The 14,295-nt window shown below is 60.3% G+C and overlaps 1 protein-coding gene across 5 annotated transcripts in view; it reads left to right on the forward strand.

Moving 5' to 3' along the window:
* The first annotated feature begins 1,714 nt into the window (after nucleotides 1–1,714).
* Nucleotides 1,715–14,295, forward strand: part of UNKL (unk like zinc finger) — a 36,067-nt gene continuing 23,486 nt past the window's right edge. For 3 of the 5 annotated variants that reach the window (XM_042922935.1, XM_042922936.1, XM_042922939.1), the window contains exons 1-4: nucleotides 1,715–1,798; nucleotides 2,804–3,013; nucleotides 11,347–11,523; nucleotides 11,913–12,046. In XM_042922935.1, the coding sequence (XP_042778869.1) occupies nucleotides 1,722–1,798; nucleotides 2,804–3,013; nucleotides 11,347–11,523; nucleotides 11,913–12,046 (598 nt within the window). In that variant the 5' untranslated portion in view covers nucleotides 1,715–1,721. Of the gene's footprint in view, nucleotides 1,799–2,803; nucleotides 3,014–6,253; nucleotides 6,380–11,346; nucleotides 11,524–11,912; nucleotides 12,047–14,295 lie in introns of those variants that run through there. The other 2 variants (XM_042922940.1, XM_042922937.1) reach the window with 2 other exon arrangements.

Consider the following 14,295-nt stretch of genomic DNA (forward strand, 5'->3'; position numbering starts at 1 on the left):
CATCCTGGCACGGTTGTTACTTTTAATTGTGAGCTACCCATTCATTCAAACCAGAACCCTTAACTCTTCCCTTCCCAGCTTTTGTAGGAAATAAAAAAACCTAATGAAAAGAATTTCTGTTGTAATTGAAAGTTACTCTCATATGGCAAAAGCAATGTGATCTATCAGGAAAAGTTAGACGCTGTCATAAGCAAAAGGAAGAGAATCAGAAACACTTAACGATGCCACAGTGGGACAACCACTGTGAAAACGACATATCTTTCTGTCTATAGAAATTCACACCTTTTCAAAACACGAGGGTGGGTATTACCGTTTTTGATGGCACATCATACCACAAGGGAATAAGTCCTGAGTATCTCCCGGGTGGCTGACAGTGACGGGTTTTCTGGTTCCTGCCTTTGCACCCCAGACCCGGGTGGGCTTTGTCCTAAGCAAAAGGAAGACCTGAGGCCAGCGAGTGACCGTGCGAGCAGGCCCTCCCCACACCGGGTCTTGGCCGAGGGGTGGCAGCAGACAGGTGGAGAGGTGAGCCTCGACTTCAGTCCTTTCATTATTCATCCTGTCCTGGGCTCCTCTTGCCGGGCCACGCGTCTTCAGGGGCTTGTTTCGATGCAGGCCACCAGCGGCGCGGGGCTCTGTTCCCAACAAAAAAATGTCTGCTTACTCCATGGGCTCTTCGTTGTTTTAATTTGCTTAAAAATTTTTTTTAAGTATTTATTTTTGAGAGAGAGAGAGAGAGAGACATGGAGCGCGAGTGGGGGAGGGGCAGAGGGAAAGGGAATCTGAGGCAGGTTCTGGGCTCTGAGCTGTCAGCACAGAGCCGGATGCGGGGCTGAACTCGTGAACCCCAATATCATGACCTGAGCTGAACTCCGCTCAACCAACTGAGCAACCCAGGCGCCCCTTAGCCTGGTGTTTAAAAAAATGTTTACTTTTAAAAAATTATTTGGGGGGGGAGGGGCAGAGAAAGAATCGCAAGCAGGCTCTTCGCTGATAGCCCGGAGCTGGAGGCCCCCGGGGAACTCCCCAAACATGAGATCATCACCTGGGCCAGAAACAAGAGTCGGACCCTCAATAACCGAGCCACCCAACTGTCCTGGATTCTTCCTTGAAAATCAGCTTTAATGGTATATAACTCACATGGTGTTCACTTCACCCACTTAAAGCATACAATGAAAATGTTCGCTATATTCACTTGGGGCAGCCATCGCCACAATCTAACTTTGGGACACGTTCCTAACCCCTATAAGAAAGCTGGGTAGCCACGGCAGTCGCACCCCATGGCCCCCCATCTCTCACACACCCAGCCCCAAGCAACCGGCTCCATTCTTTGCAGCTCAGCACCCAGCCCCGGGGGGTCAGAGTCGATGGACGAGTGGAGAGCCAGAGTGACCAGCCAGCCCGCGGCCTCCGTGCGGGGGGACCCGCTGCGGGTGGCGCAGGGCGCTGCGCGGTGGGCCGGGGTCCGCCAGAGCGCGGACTGGGGTGGACGCGGACGAGGGGAGCCCGCGGGGGCGGGGCGGCGCGCTCGGGGCGTGTGCCCGCGGATGGGGGCGCGGCGCCGGGTCGCCCGGCGGGTCTGGGGTCCGCGGGGCGCCGGCGGGGGCGGGGCGGGGGCGGGGCCGGCCGGCGGGGGCGCGGGGGGCTCGGCACGGGGGGAGATCCGGAGGGGCGGGGGCGGGCCCGCCTGGCGCATGCGCGCTGCATTGTTTTGACTGAAAATGCCGTCGGTTTCGAAAGCGGCGGCGGCGGCGCTGAGCGGGTCCCCCCCGCAGACGGAGAAGCCGACCCACTACAGGTCAGTGGCAGGGCCGGCCGCGGCGGGGCCGGGGGACGGGGTGGGGGGCGGCCCCGCGCGCCCCCGGCTCGCGCCCCGCGCCCCTGGGCCTGGGTGCCGCCTCCGGTGCGGCCTGGGGCCCCGCGCCGCCCCCCGCCCCGCGCCCGGGCCTCCGCGTCGCGTCCGGGCTCGGGGCGGTGGACCGCCGTCCGACGCGGGCTGCCGCCGCCTGAGGTCGAAAGGCGGCGCCCAGGGTCTGGGGCGGTACCTGGGGGCGGGGGCTGGGGAGCGCGCCGGGAGGCTGGGGGTCCACGCGCCTCTGCGGGGGAGGGTCGGGGGCCGGGGCGGATGCGCCTGGGGGCGAGGGGGGGGGAGGAGGGCGGTCCTCTGCGCTCGGGCGGCCCCCGCCTGGGATCAGGGATGGCACCACGGCTTGGGGGGTCGGGCGTGCCTGGGGTTGCCGTATCGCGCCTGAAGTTGGGCGTCACGTCCGTGGCCGGGATGGGAAATGCTGCGGACGGGGTCTGGGGAGTCACGCCTGGGCTGGGTGAGGGGGCGGCCGTCTGGGGTCCGGGGTCGGACCTAGGGTCGGGAATGGGCAGCCATCTGGACTCGGGCTGTCTCTGCCCCGGGTCGGGGCGTGCCTGGGGTCGCTGTGTCGCGCCTGAAGTTGGGGGGTCTCGTCCGTGGCCGGGGTGGGCGACGCTGCGGGCGGGGTCTGGGGACTCGCGCCTGGGCTGGGTGGGGGGGTGGCCGTCTGGACTCGGAGTGGGGACGGGGGTCGCGCCTGGGGCCGGGAATCGAGGGCTGCGCCTGGGGTCCGGGACCGTGCCTGGGATCGGAGGAACGCGCTGGGAATTGGGGGGGGGGGCGGCCGTTTGGGGCCGCCTGCCTTCAGAGAGGGGGCTGCTCTTGAGGTTGGGGCACCCTGGCTTGCGGGGTCCGGTCCCCGCTCACGAGTCCTCGAGGCCGCCCGCCGGCGGCGGTGGCGGCGGAAGCGACCCGCAACGCTGTTTGTCTTTTTAGGTATCTAAAGGAATTTAGGACAGAGCAGTGCGCCCTGTTTGTGCAGCACAAGTGCGCCCAGCACAGGCCATTTACCTGTTTCCATTGGCATTTCCTAAATCAGCGTCGGCGCAGACCGCTCCGCAGGCGCGACGGCACCTTCAACTACAGCCCGGACGTGTACTGCTCCAAGTACGACGAGGCCAGCGGCGTGTGCCCCGACGGCGACGAGTGAGTGTGGGGCGGGGCCAGCTCTGGCCGCTCTTTCCAGCACCCGCCACCTGTAGAGGGGGTCTGGTCTTTGTTCTCAGGCGTTAACGGTGACCAGTGGTGGTGGGCGGACTTTTCTCTACCTCCAGGACTGTGTCTCCGGGACACCCTTTGGGCGCTGCCAACCGACTTGACTTCACTTCCCATCTGGGACCCAGTTCCCCAGATTTTCCGTATTAGAGACCACCCTTATGAGGTGCACCTGTTAGGCTTAGGACCGTTTTGTAGTTGCCCCATGTTTTCTGGTTCAGAGAGCGTGTTAAAATGTTTGCTCACCCTGTGCAAGTTATACCTGGAATGTTTACTTCCTTGCAGCATACATATCTAACGTCTTTCAAAAAAAAAAATGATAGGGAAGTTATTTCATTTGCAGACTGTCGCTTATGTAGCACTTTTAAAGTTTAAGAAACCAAGGTTTTGTTTGGGTTGGCTTTTTTCTTACAAGTTTCTTGATGGTGTTATGAACAGATGTATTTATTTAGCAATGTGTAGAATGGGAAAACAGGGCACGTGCAGGCAGAGCGTATAGGCTTGTAACGGACAGAACCCAGTAACGGGAGGTTTTGCTTTTTTTTCCTGGGCTGTTTGAGGAAGGAGGAGGGCTGGTCCGCCTTTGCCTGGAGGTCAGATAGCATCACTGAGCTCCGGGCCCTCTGAATAACTTGTTCAACTTCTTAACTGCTTGTTCAACTTCTCTTTGGATCCAGGCCTGATCTGGGGGAGGTCCTTTGGGCTCAGTCCCCTGATCCCTTGAAAGGAGTTGCGTCTCCAGGAATGCTCCCTTTTGAAAGAAAATTTTCTTTTAATGTTTATTTTTGAAAGAGAGAGAGAGAGAGATAGTGAGGGGAGGGGCAGAGAAAGGGAGACACAGAATCTGAAGCAGGCTCCAGGCTCCAAGCTGTCAGCATAGAGCCCGACACGGGGCTTGAACTCGTGAACCACGAGATGATCTGAGCTAAAGTCAGACACATGACTGGCTGAGCCTCCCAGGAGCCCCGTGAAATGCTCCCTTCTGAAGACAGCTTTCACTGTGCGGCACTCAGACATCAGAGTGATGTGTGTCCTTTATTTTCCAAAGATGTTTAGGCCAGGGAGTAAACTTTCCGTTCATGGTGATATCATAAGCTTTATATACTTACTGAAATATTTTTAGTTGAGCACCAGAGAGTTCAATAAGTTTGTTGTTAAGGCAGCTTGACGCTTGCTGGAATAACGCGCCCAGCCCTTCCTTGGTTAAGATGGTGTTACGCTTCTGTGAAGTTTTAAAAGTGCCTTATATAATTGCTTCTTGAACTGATCTTTCCTGCACACGTGTCTTCAGAAGAAATATGTTTCTCTGGCTGAGGTCTGGAATCAGGTCCCTCATTTCTCTTGGTGATGTCAGTCACCTCTCTGGCCTTGGGTCCTGAGTTCCCCAAGGGGGGAGGCAGTGCTGCTTGACCCTGGTGCAGCAGTCCCGTCACCCGGCGTGTATGACCTCACCCCAGAGCCCTTTATGAAGGACTGACAGTATTCACTGATGCTTTCGGTACATGTAGACAAAGCAAGTTTGAACAGCTGTTTGGGGTTCCAGAGCCTGGATGTCCTGGTATTGATTTGGCCCCACTGTTAGACATCACCTGACGTCCAGTTCTTCCAGGATGAAGCGTCTGTGGGCGATCATTTCAGCTGGGCTCGGTAGTAATTAAATAACAGGCAGTTGGTTTCTTTTTATTTTTATATGTTTATTTTTGAGAGCGCATGCGCGCAAGCACGAGGGGGGAGGGGCAGAGAGAGAGGGAGACACAGAATCCGAAGCAGGCTGCAGGCTCTGAGCTCTCAGCATAGAGCCCGATGCGGGGCTCGAACTCACCAGCTGTGGGATCATGACTCGAGCGGAAGTCGGATGCTCAACCGACTGAGCCCCCCAGGTGCCCCCAGGCAATCATTTATTACAGAAATATTAACGTGTGATCTACATGACACGGAGGTCATCATTGAGAGCCAGATGAGTGGCAGTTAGGTGCCTGTTTGACATTTTCTGTTTGGGGTTCATCCTATGACCCTCCATGTAGTAAGAAAGTCACACATATCTTAGTAAAGATTGTGTCACTTGTATCGAGGTTCAGCCTGAACTTCAGGAAGTGTTTGGCAGAGAGCAGATGTCTCCCTAGGGGTCTCTCCTTAGTAATTACCCCTCAGTTCCATGGGGGAGGGACTTTGTCACCCCCACGAGTGGAACAGCACAGCGTTTGTCCTGTTTGACTACATATTCTGGTTCACAAAGCATCACCATGGAATTCCTAAGTAGATACTACCTTCCAGAGTAAGGACAGAACCTTCCTTTTATTTCAGTTTATGGGTTCTCGAAAACTGTTTTGGGCATGTGTACTACCAACCTGTTAGTTTTTTTTTTAATGTTTATTTTTGAGGGGGAGAGTGGCAGAGGGAGAGGGAGTGGCAGAGTGGGGGGGGGGGGGGAGAAAACAAAAAAAAAAGAAAAGAAAGAAAGAAAGAATCCCAAGCAGGCTCCACGCTGTCTGCACAGAGTCAGACATGAAGCTGGAAACCACAAACGGTGAGATGGTGACCAGAGCTGAAGTCAGAGGCTTAACCGGTTGAGCCTCCCAGGCGCCCCCACCCCCACCCGTTACTTTAGAACATGGATCCTATCAAAGAGCAAAGACCCTTAAGCCCTTGTCGGGTGACCTAAGCATCCAGGACTGTTCTTGGAGCTGGCTGGCAGCAGCTCGCGGCCCGAGCTGTGTGGCAGGACCGGATGGGGACTCCAGGGGGATTGGCACCTCTGCTGTCACGGCCTTCCCTAGGATGGCGCTCACCTTCTCCCCTCACTGTCACGCCTCCTCCCATGGCCCCTTCCGCCAGGGCCCCCCACACCTCCGTGGCGCTTCCAGTGTCACCTCTGGATAGACCTCCCGGTGTCATCTCCCCCTCCCCATGGGCACCTCGGCTGTCACCCCCTCTTCTCCGCGGGCGGGCCCCCCCATTAGCCAGGGAGGTCCCGCTGCCCTCGCGTCCCCTGCTCGCCCTCTCAGGGCCCTCTGCTCTGGCGGACACGCCCCTTCCCTGGGGCCGGCTGCGATTGGTCGTGCGGTCACGTGTTCCCGCCCCGCCCCGCCCCGCCCCGGCGGCTACAAGCCCGCCCGCGCTGGAACGCCAGGGTCAGCTGAGCGGTGTGCGCGTTTGACAATCCTCGAGTAAGAGTCGAGAGAGTCGGCGGCGCAGAAAGCCGCTTCCGAGCCTGAGGTCTGGCTGCGCCGCTTCCGAGCCTGAGGTCTGGCCCAGCTCCATCGAATCTGTGTTCCCACTTGTGAGGGTGCATCTCAGGTATTTCTTAGGCTGGGCTTCAAGGAGAGCGACTCCCGTCGGAGATGTTCGCTGGCCCACCCTCATCCTGAAAGCTGCGGAGGGGCATCGGGTGTGGACAGCCCAGGCCCCCAGCTGGCCCTGCTCCCCACGCCAGGCCCTCCGCCGTCAGGGCCGGCCTGGGTGTTCGCACAGGAATCACACCCGGAATCCAGGTGTGATTGGCGCCTCCTGTTGAGACGAGCAGGTGCGGGGCTCCTGGGGATGATTAGGCGCCTTCCCAGCGGCCTCTGCGGCCCTCGGGGGACATCTTCATTGGGGGAAATCAAGCAGCCCCCAACTGTCTCGTGTGCAAAGTAACCACTCTCTTTCCTCGGTTAACCCTCCTCCTGTGGTACACAGGATGTTCCTGGGGAGTCAACCCTCCAGACCCCCCACTTGTAGATTCTCTTGCTTACCAGGAAGTGGGCCCGTCCCGTTACTGTGGCCTTATTCTTTCAGGGCTCCCCTGGCTGGCCTGGCTCTTCTCCCACAACCCCCCCCCCCCACCTCACTGCACTTGGGGTATCTGGGACACAGGCCCGGGGTCAGGTGGACCAGGGGCTTCCCGCTCGTGAATCCGAGCGTGCTTGTGGGAGCTTGTTGGCTCAGAGAGACGTCCTAAGTGTCCGAGGTGTGGTATGCCTGCCGCACCGCACTGCCTTCAGCCTGCCCTTTCTAGGGAAAGGCGCTCGCCTGTTTAGTTATAAGAACCCAAGCGTCTGGGGCCCTGAGCCCTGGGTGCACTTCACCCCCGCGTAGCTGTGGACTTGCTCCAAACTGACCTTACAAGGGAACTCTGCTTGGGCTTGTAGGGTGGGGTGAGAGCCAGGGCAGGTCCGGAAGGTCACAGCCTAACAGTCCGGAGCCGGGGAGTTGCTGACCGTCTGCAGGACACGCGCTTTTCGGTTACATGTTAGCCAGCCGAGTGACTGAAGTTGCAGGAGGTGACCGGGAGGGAGGCCCCCTCGGAGGCCAGTGGAGAGACGGCCAGTGGAGGCTTTTGTCTTCCAGGGAGGGTGGCAGCTGTGGGGGCACAGAGGAAGGTGTGGACCTGTTGTCGGTGCTGATGGCCCACGTTAGGCACTGAGGAGGGGCCGCTTCCCCGGCTCGGGAGTCCGGGCCGCCCTTGGAAACCAGGGGGTGCAGGGCTGAGTGGATGGGCGTGGCCAACATGGGGTTAGCTGTCAGCCCCCCATCCCTGGTGTCTAAGAGGAGGGGGCGGATGTGAGCTGACCCTCGAGGTTTCCCCAGAAGCCCCTCCTGCTCCCCTTTGTCTGCAGCGCAACGTCTTTGCCCACATTTGCTGTTCCCCACGTTCCGTGACTGCGTGGCGTTGCTCGACTTGTTCTGGTTTGCACCTCTGTCTCCCCACCCTTGTTTGAGCGCCTTGGGCACTGGCAGGGAGTCAGGTTGTACTTGAGTGTCCCCGAACGCCCAGCGGTAGCCCCTGTCGCGGCCCCCGGACCAGCAGTTGGGACCCGAGGAACCTACCTGGACTCGACTCGGGGACCACACCTTCTGGGGTTGGCAAGCCCTCCAGGGGTTCTGACGTCTGGTCCAGTGTGCTCCTGGCTGGTGCTAACGCACGGTGGATGTGAGCTGCGTGGGCCACCTCTGTCGCCCACTGCAGACTGGCCTTGGTGGTTCTATTTTTGTTTCAGGCAAGGGCTGCCAGAGGGAGGGGGACAGCCTGCTGGACACGGAGGGGCGGCCGTGAACCCCTGGTCTCGTCCTCCTTGCATCCTGGCGTGTGGGTTCCAGAGCATCGTGACTGTGCCCTTGTCCGGCTCGTGCTGTTCCATCATGGCATCGATGGAGATCTGGATTTTCTTTTAGAGTGAGCGAGAGTGCGCACATGTGTGCACATGAGCAGGGGAGAGGGGCAGAGAGAGAGGGAGAATACCAGGCAGGCTCCACACTCGGTGCAGAGCTCGAACCCACCACCCTGGGATCATGACCTGAGCCTAGATCAAGAGTTGAACACTCAACCTGTGAGACACCCAGGTGCGCCTGGAGCCCTGTTTTAATTACACGGTTTGGGTCCCTAACTGTGGCAGGTAGCTTGAGAACCAAGGCCCCCACCTGAATCCGGTCACTGTGGGGCACATCACCGGTGCGGTGGGCTGGCAGTGGCCCAGGGGGAGGGGCAGGTGGATTAGCGGACTCCTGCGGGAAGAATCTGCCTGCGGTGTTGGGCGGAGCCCTGGGTCTTTCCCGCCCGAAGGAGGGTTTTCTGGCTTTGCCACTATGTTGTCTCTGAAGTCCTGACCGCCTAGACCTTCTGCACGCGGAGCCACTGTGCGTCGTTAAGAGCCCTCCAGTATCTCGGGGTCCCGCCCCGAGTGAAATCGTCGAGGCTGCTCAGGGCCGGGCAGGGGCCTCAGCCGCGCCCTGGTTGCCTTGGCGATGGCACCGGAGAGGAGATGATGCTTAGCGCCGAGCTGAGGGGCCGCTAGGGAATGAGCGAGGGCTACGATGTGACACGGGGCGGTCAGGCGGGCCCAGCGCCCCCCTCCCTGGGGCCGTGTTGTCGCTGAGCGGCCTTCCTCTGTAGTCGCGGGCTCCCCGTGACAGCTTCCATGCCTCGGGTACCCAGAGACCCGTCCCGGGCCGGGGCGATGTGCTCGCAGGCCGGCGGGGGACACGGCTGCATAGAGAGGGGCGCGGGGCGGGTGCCCAGTCCTCGCTGTAGCCGCTCCGCCCGCCGTCCTCGCTCTGGCTCGTGGGCCGTGCGTCCCGTCTCCTTTTCCAGGTGTGTGTCTAGTGGTGTGGCCATGCTTGTTTTCAGAAAGTGCCACCAGGTCGTCTTGTCCGTTTGCCACCTCGCCCGTGCCTCAGGGGTGTGCGGGGATTGTCTGCGACGGGTGGCGTTCCGTGGAAGGCTTCGTCGGGGCCTTCGTGCCCTGTGGCACATCTGCCCCGTTGCCAGTTTCTGCCGTCGCCGAGGGAGTGCGTGTCCTCACCGCGGGCCTGTCTGAGGGGCCCCGGGGTGCTGGCCGCGCTCTGTCCTCCCGGCCCGCGTGCTGTGACGTCGCGTGTCCGCCTGTGGAAATCCCGCAGAGGGCCAGACGTGACGCACGCTTGTCTGTGCAAATACGTAACATCTCTCTCTTCCGTCTCCAGCGGGCTCTGTTTACGACTATGATAGAACATTTGTAACGTAGGAAAACAGATGTAACCATTTTCAGTGCGCGGTTTAGCGACACGGACGACTCCCGTAGTGTCGTATATAACCGTCCCCGCTGCCTGTTCCCCAGTCCTTTTCTTCGTCCCAACCTGAAGCTCTGTCCCCGCTCAGCACTGACGCCCCTCGCATCCACTCCCCACCTCCCGGGGACGTGACTCTGAGTCGTGGGACCTCGTAGAGTGGAATCACACAGCACGTGGGCTTTGCGTGTGGCTTCTCTCGCTGAGCGCAGCGTCCTCACGGTTTATCCGCGCTGTCCAACGTGTCCGAGTTCTGTTCCCTTTGAGGCCGAGGAGCGTCCTGGTCTGCACGGGCTCCATGTCGCTCCCCCGTGCGTCATCTGATGGGCGCTGGGGTCGTTGTGGGTCACGTGCTGTGACCCGGGTGCAGACAACTCTCCCCCGGACGACAGCGGGGTCTCGCAGCGTTTCTGGGGCGTGCATCTGGCAGCAGAAGTGCCGGACCCCGAGCTGGCTTCTCCTTTGGCTTTTGCTTCGTTGCTTCCCAGGGACCCGGCCTCGCGGCCACAGCGCCCTCTCCCCTCATGCCCTGCACACCCCAGGTGCTCAGGAAGCTCTGGGGTGCGCTGTCTGAAGGCCGAGAGAGGGGTTGAGAGTGAGTGGCCCCCCCAGTTCCTTACTTCCGGGTTTTGTCCCTGCTTCGTGTGTGGGGAGCCATCCCGCCGGTGCTCCCAGCAGCCGGGTCCACGGTTTGCTGGGCACTGGTGGGACTGGGCCCTGACACGGTCGTCCTCAACCGTCCCCTCTGGAGGGGGACACCAGGCCCCTGCCTCACCCCTCAGGCGGCTCACGGGGAGTTGCTGGCTCAGGCTCTGTGCGTTTTTTTTTTTTTTTTAAGTTTATTTTAAAACTAGTCTTTTTTTTTTAAACGTTTATTTTTGAGAGAGAGCAGGGAGGGGCGGAGAGAGAGAGGGAGACAGAGGATCTGAAGCAGACTCTCCACTGACACCAGAGTCCGAGGTGGGGCTTGAACTCAGGAACGGTGAGATTGTGACCTGAGCCGAAGCCAGGTGTCAGACACTTAAGACTGAGCCACCCAGGTGTCCCCGGCTCAGGCTCCTTTCCTCCCCCCTTCTGTGCCTCTCGTCTAGAGGGGCTGACCTCCATGTGGGCTCAGTGCCCAGCTTCCCGTGTGGAGCCAGCCCCTGCTGCCTGGGGACCGCAGGGGGACTCTCCCTGGGAGTGTGTGGCTTGGCACCTGCAAGTGGCACAGCCCGCCCCCCTCCATCTGGGGCACGTGGTACCGCCCACCCCCCCCCCCCATCCCCCGCTCTCCTGGCCGGCTCCCACCAGCCTCCTCCTCCTCCAGCCGCGTCCGGGTTTCTCCCCAGGCTCCTTCCCTCGAGGGGCCCCCTGAAGCACCTGGATGGATGGGAGTGACCGCAAGTCCTCCTCTGATAATGCCCGTCGGGAAGAATGAGGGGCGCTGCTGCATCCCAGGCACGAACTTCATTTTTCCATAACCAGAAGATGATGCAGGAGGATTTCCAGGGAAATTTGCTTCTGTGTTTTTCCACCAGATGTAGTTGCGGGATCTGTGGGGCATCTGAGTGTCTGGGGGACGGGTTCAGGGGACAGGTGCTCCGCCCGGGACCTCAGGCCTGCGATCAGAACAGATAAGTGTGCGGAGGGAGACCGCGAGAGCAGGGCGTTGGCCAGGTGCCGACGAGGAGTGGGGCGGGTCCGCGCTGCTGTCCCCGAGGCCTCAGATGGCCTGTGTCTGCCCCTCTGCTTCCCAGGTGCCCGTACCTGCACCGGACGACCGGGGACACGGAGCGCAAGTACCACCTGCGCTACTACAAGACCGGGACGTGCATCCACGAGACGGACGCCCGTGGCCACTGCGTCAAGAACGGGCTGCACTGCGCCTTTGCGCACGGCCCGCTGGACCTGCGGCCGCCCGTGTGTGACATCAGGTGTGTGGGGCGTCCGCGTGGGGCGGCCGGCCGGCCGGCCAGCTCACCTCTCTGGGATGCTGGCCTGAGCGGCTCTCTCTCTGGCTTTGACTCTGACGAGAGGGTTTCCGTCCCGCTGCCCCGTGTGCCCATGGGAGTTCACGAGGCTGAGCTCGTGCACCTGTGGGACCCACCCGGGGGGGACAGACGAGTCCTCACTAAACGCGTCTCGGCTCTGAAGGTGTTGGATCCGTCCCAGGACAGGGCTGTGCCCGAGGCCCGAGGGCCGCCCGTCCCGAACCTTCTAGGTTGCTCCGCAGAGCGACGGCACCGAATGATTCCGTCACCTTGCGGGAGGGCTTGGGACAGACGCGAGGCAGCGCTGTAACCAGTGTGACATTTGCTCGCAGGGAGCTGCAGGCCCAGGAATCCTTGCAAAGCGGCCAGCTTTGCGCTGGGGACGGCGTCCCTGATTTGCAGCCCGGGGCCTTGGCCAGCCAGGCCATGATCGAGAAGATCCTGGGCGAGGACCCCCGGTGGCAAGGTAACCCTGAGGCCACCATGGAGGGTGGGGAGGGGGGGGAGGTCCTCTCCATCTGTAAAGTGACCACATGGTGGACCTCGCCGCCTTCGTTTGTAGACCACATGGGGAAACTGAGTCTCCGGTGGAGTATATCACCCCCACTGCCTCAGGTAGTGGTGGCTGAGTGGGATCTGAGCCCCGGCGTCCAGGCCCCAAGGTTGCTCTGGATGTTTACCCCGGCGTCTTCTTGCCGAGGTCAGCCAGCGGCTGCCGCCTGGGGAGGGGAGTATGTGGCAGGCACGGCTCCTTCCGGGCGCCCCGTCCCAGAGCTGGGTTGATGTTCGCCGCACACCTGCTCTTGGGACATCCGTGCTTCCGCCTTGGCCCTGCCCTGCGGGTCTCCCGGGGCCCTCGGCTCAGTCCCTGCAGCTCCTGGATGCGTCCCTCGGAGCTGCGGGACCCGCGCTCCTCGCAGGCTTCACAAGTGATGGCTGTGGGCGGTGAAATTTGGGGGGGTATTATTGTAAGTACCCGTAACGTAGTTAATTTACTGTTTCAGCTGTTTTCAAGTGAACAGTTTGTGTCGTTTGGTACACTCACGGTGTTGTGCAAGCATCAGCACTAATTTGGAACGTTTCTGTAACGTGCACGGAACCCTGTCCCCATTAAGCAGCACCCCCCTGCCCCGGCACTCACTAGTTTGCCTTCTCTCTGTGTGTTTGTCTGTTCTGGGTAGCTGATAAGGGCGGTGCGGTTTTAAGAAAAGTCCTCTAAGTCTTGATGGGGCTCCTTGGACTTGCTCGGCTGACAGCACCCGTGTAAACAGTGCTTTCACGCCGTTGTTACTGAGCAACAAATTTTCTCCTCGCAAATGTCTTTGCCTGCTCTCGGGAAGTCCACGCCAGGGCCCAGGGTACTGGATCAGTCAGCAAAGGTCATGCGAGGCTGATCCAGATTCTCCTCCCATGTCTACTATCCCCCCCACCCCCACCGCCACCGCCAACCCCTCCTTGAGACCAAGTGCCCGGCGCCCACCCCACGATGGCACCTGCCGGCTGGCCTCTTGGCTGGGCCGCGTGAAGAATGCCCCAGGGTCCCCTCTGGGTTTCGGGGCACCCACTTGTGCTGCGCGCTCGTCCCCCTGTGGTGGTGTCACTGCTTGGGGAAGGGCCGCCTCAGCGGGAGCTGTGTGCCCGCAGCTTCCGGCTTCCAGCACCTGAGGACACGTGCTTTGCCCGGTGTTTCTGTCTTTCCGGAAAACGCCCGTGAGAACCTCCTGTCTCCCACATTCCAGCCTGTCGTCTCCCTGTCTGGGATGCCCACTTCCGCCTGTGTGAGCTCCGGTTCGTGGCGGGGGCACGCCGCCAGCCAGGCTGGGCCTGAGGAGGGAGAGCAGGGAGGCGGCGGTGAGGCCTGTGGCTTCGCCCTGGGGGCGGCCCTCAGCTCCTGCACCCGGGTCCGAGTCAGGAAGGTCCAGTTAGGCGCTCTGGCTTCGGTTACTGAGCGTCTCAGACGGAGCCTGTGGCGCCGACACTCGCGGTCAGATGCGCTGCTCCAGACTGGTGTTTCCGCGCCTTCATTTTCCATCTCTATGTGGCGGTTCGGCTTTTAACTAGCAGATTTTATTTGCTGCTTTTTAGATGTCCAGAGGTGTCGCGGGTGGTACAGGGTCCTGTGTACCCCCTCCCACCTTCCCCTCGTGAACGCCTTGCCCCGACGTGACACTTTTGTTACAGGCAAGGAACCGACACGGACACGTTCACTAACGTCCACAGTTTCCATTAGGGCTCACGCTCTGGGCTTGGCCAAAGCCGTGTCAAGGTCTGCTCTCGGCCTGACCCCTGGCCACCACTGATCCTTTACGCAACTGTTGCGTTGCCGTGGTTTTGCCTTTTTCAGAATGTCCCATGGTTGGGGGCGCCTGGGTGGCTCGGTCGGTCACGCATCCGAGTTTGGCTCACGTCATCATCTCTCGGTTGCGTCAGACTGTATCTGTACGAGGCACTCGCTCCGTACTTGTGTATAAGTGTTCTAGGTTCTGTTTTCCTTTTTTAATATAAAGTTGATTTATTTTGAGCAAGAGAGAACAGGGGAGGGGCAGAGAAAGGGAAAAAGAGAATCCCAAGCCGGCTGTGCACTGTCAACACAGAGCCCCATGTGGGGCTTGAACTCCCGAACCTCGGGATCGTGACCCGAGCTGAAACCAAGAGTTGGCTGCTTAACTGACTCAGCCACCCAGGCATCCCTAATTTGTTTTCTTAAAATGGGCT

This window comes from Panthera leo, chromosome E3, assembly GCF_018350215.1.
Source record: "Panthera leo isolate Ple1 chromosome E3, P.leo_Ple1_pat1.1, whole genome shotgun sequence".
NCBI classification, from domain to species: domain Eukaryota; kingdom Metazoa; phylum Chordata; class Mammalia; order Carnivora; family Felidae; genus Panthera; species Panthera leo.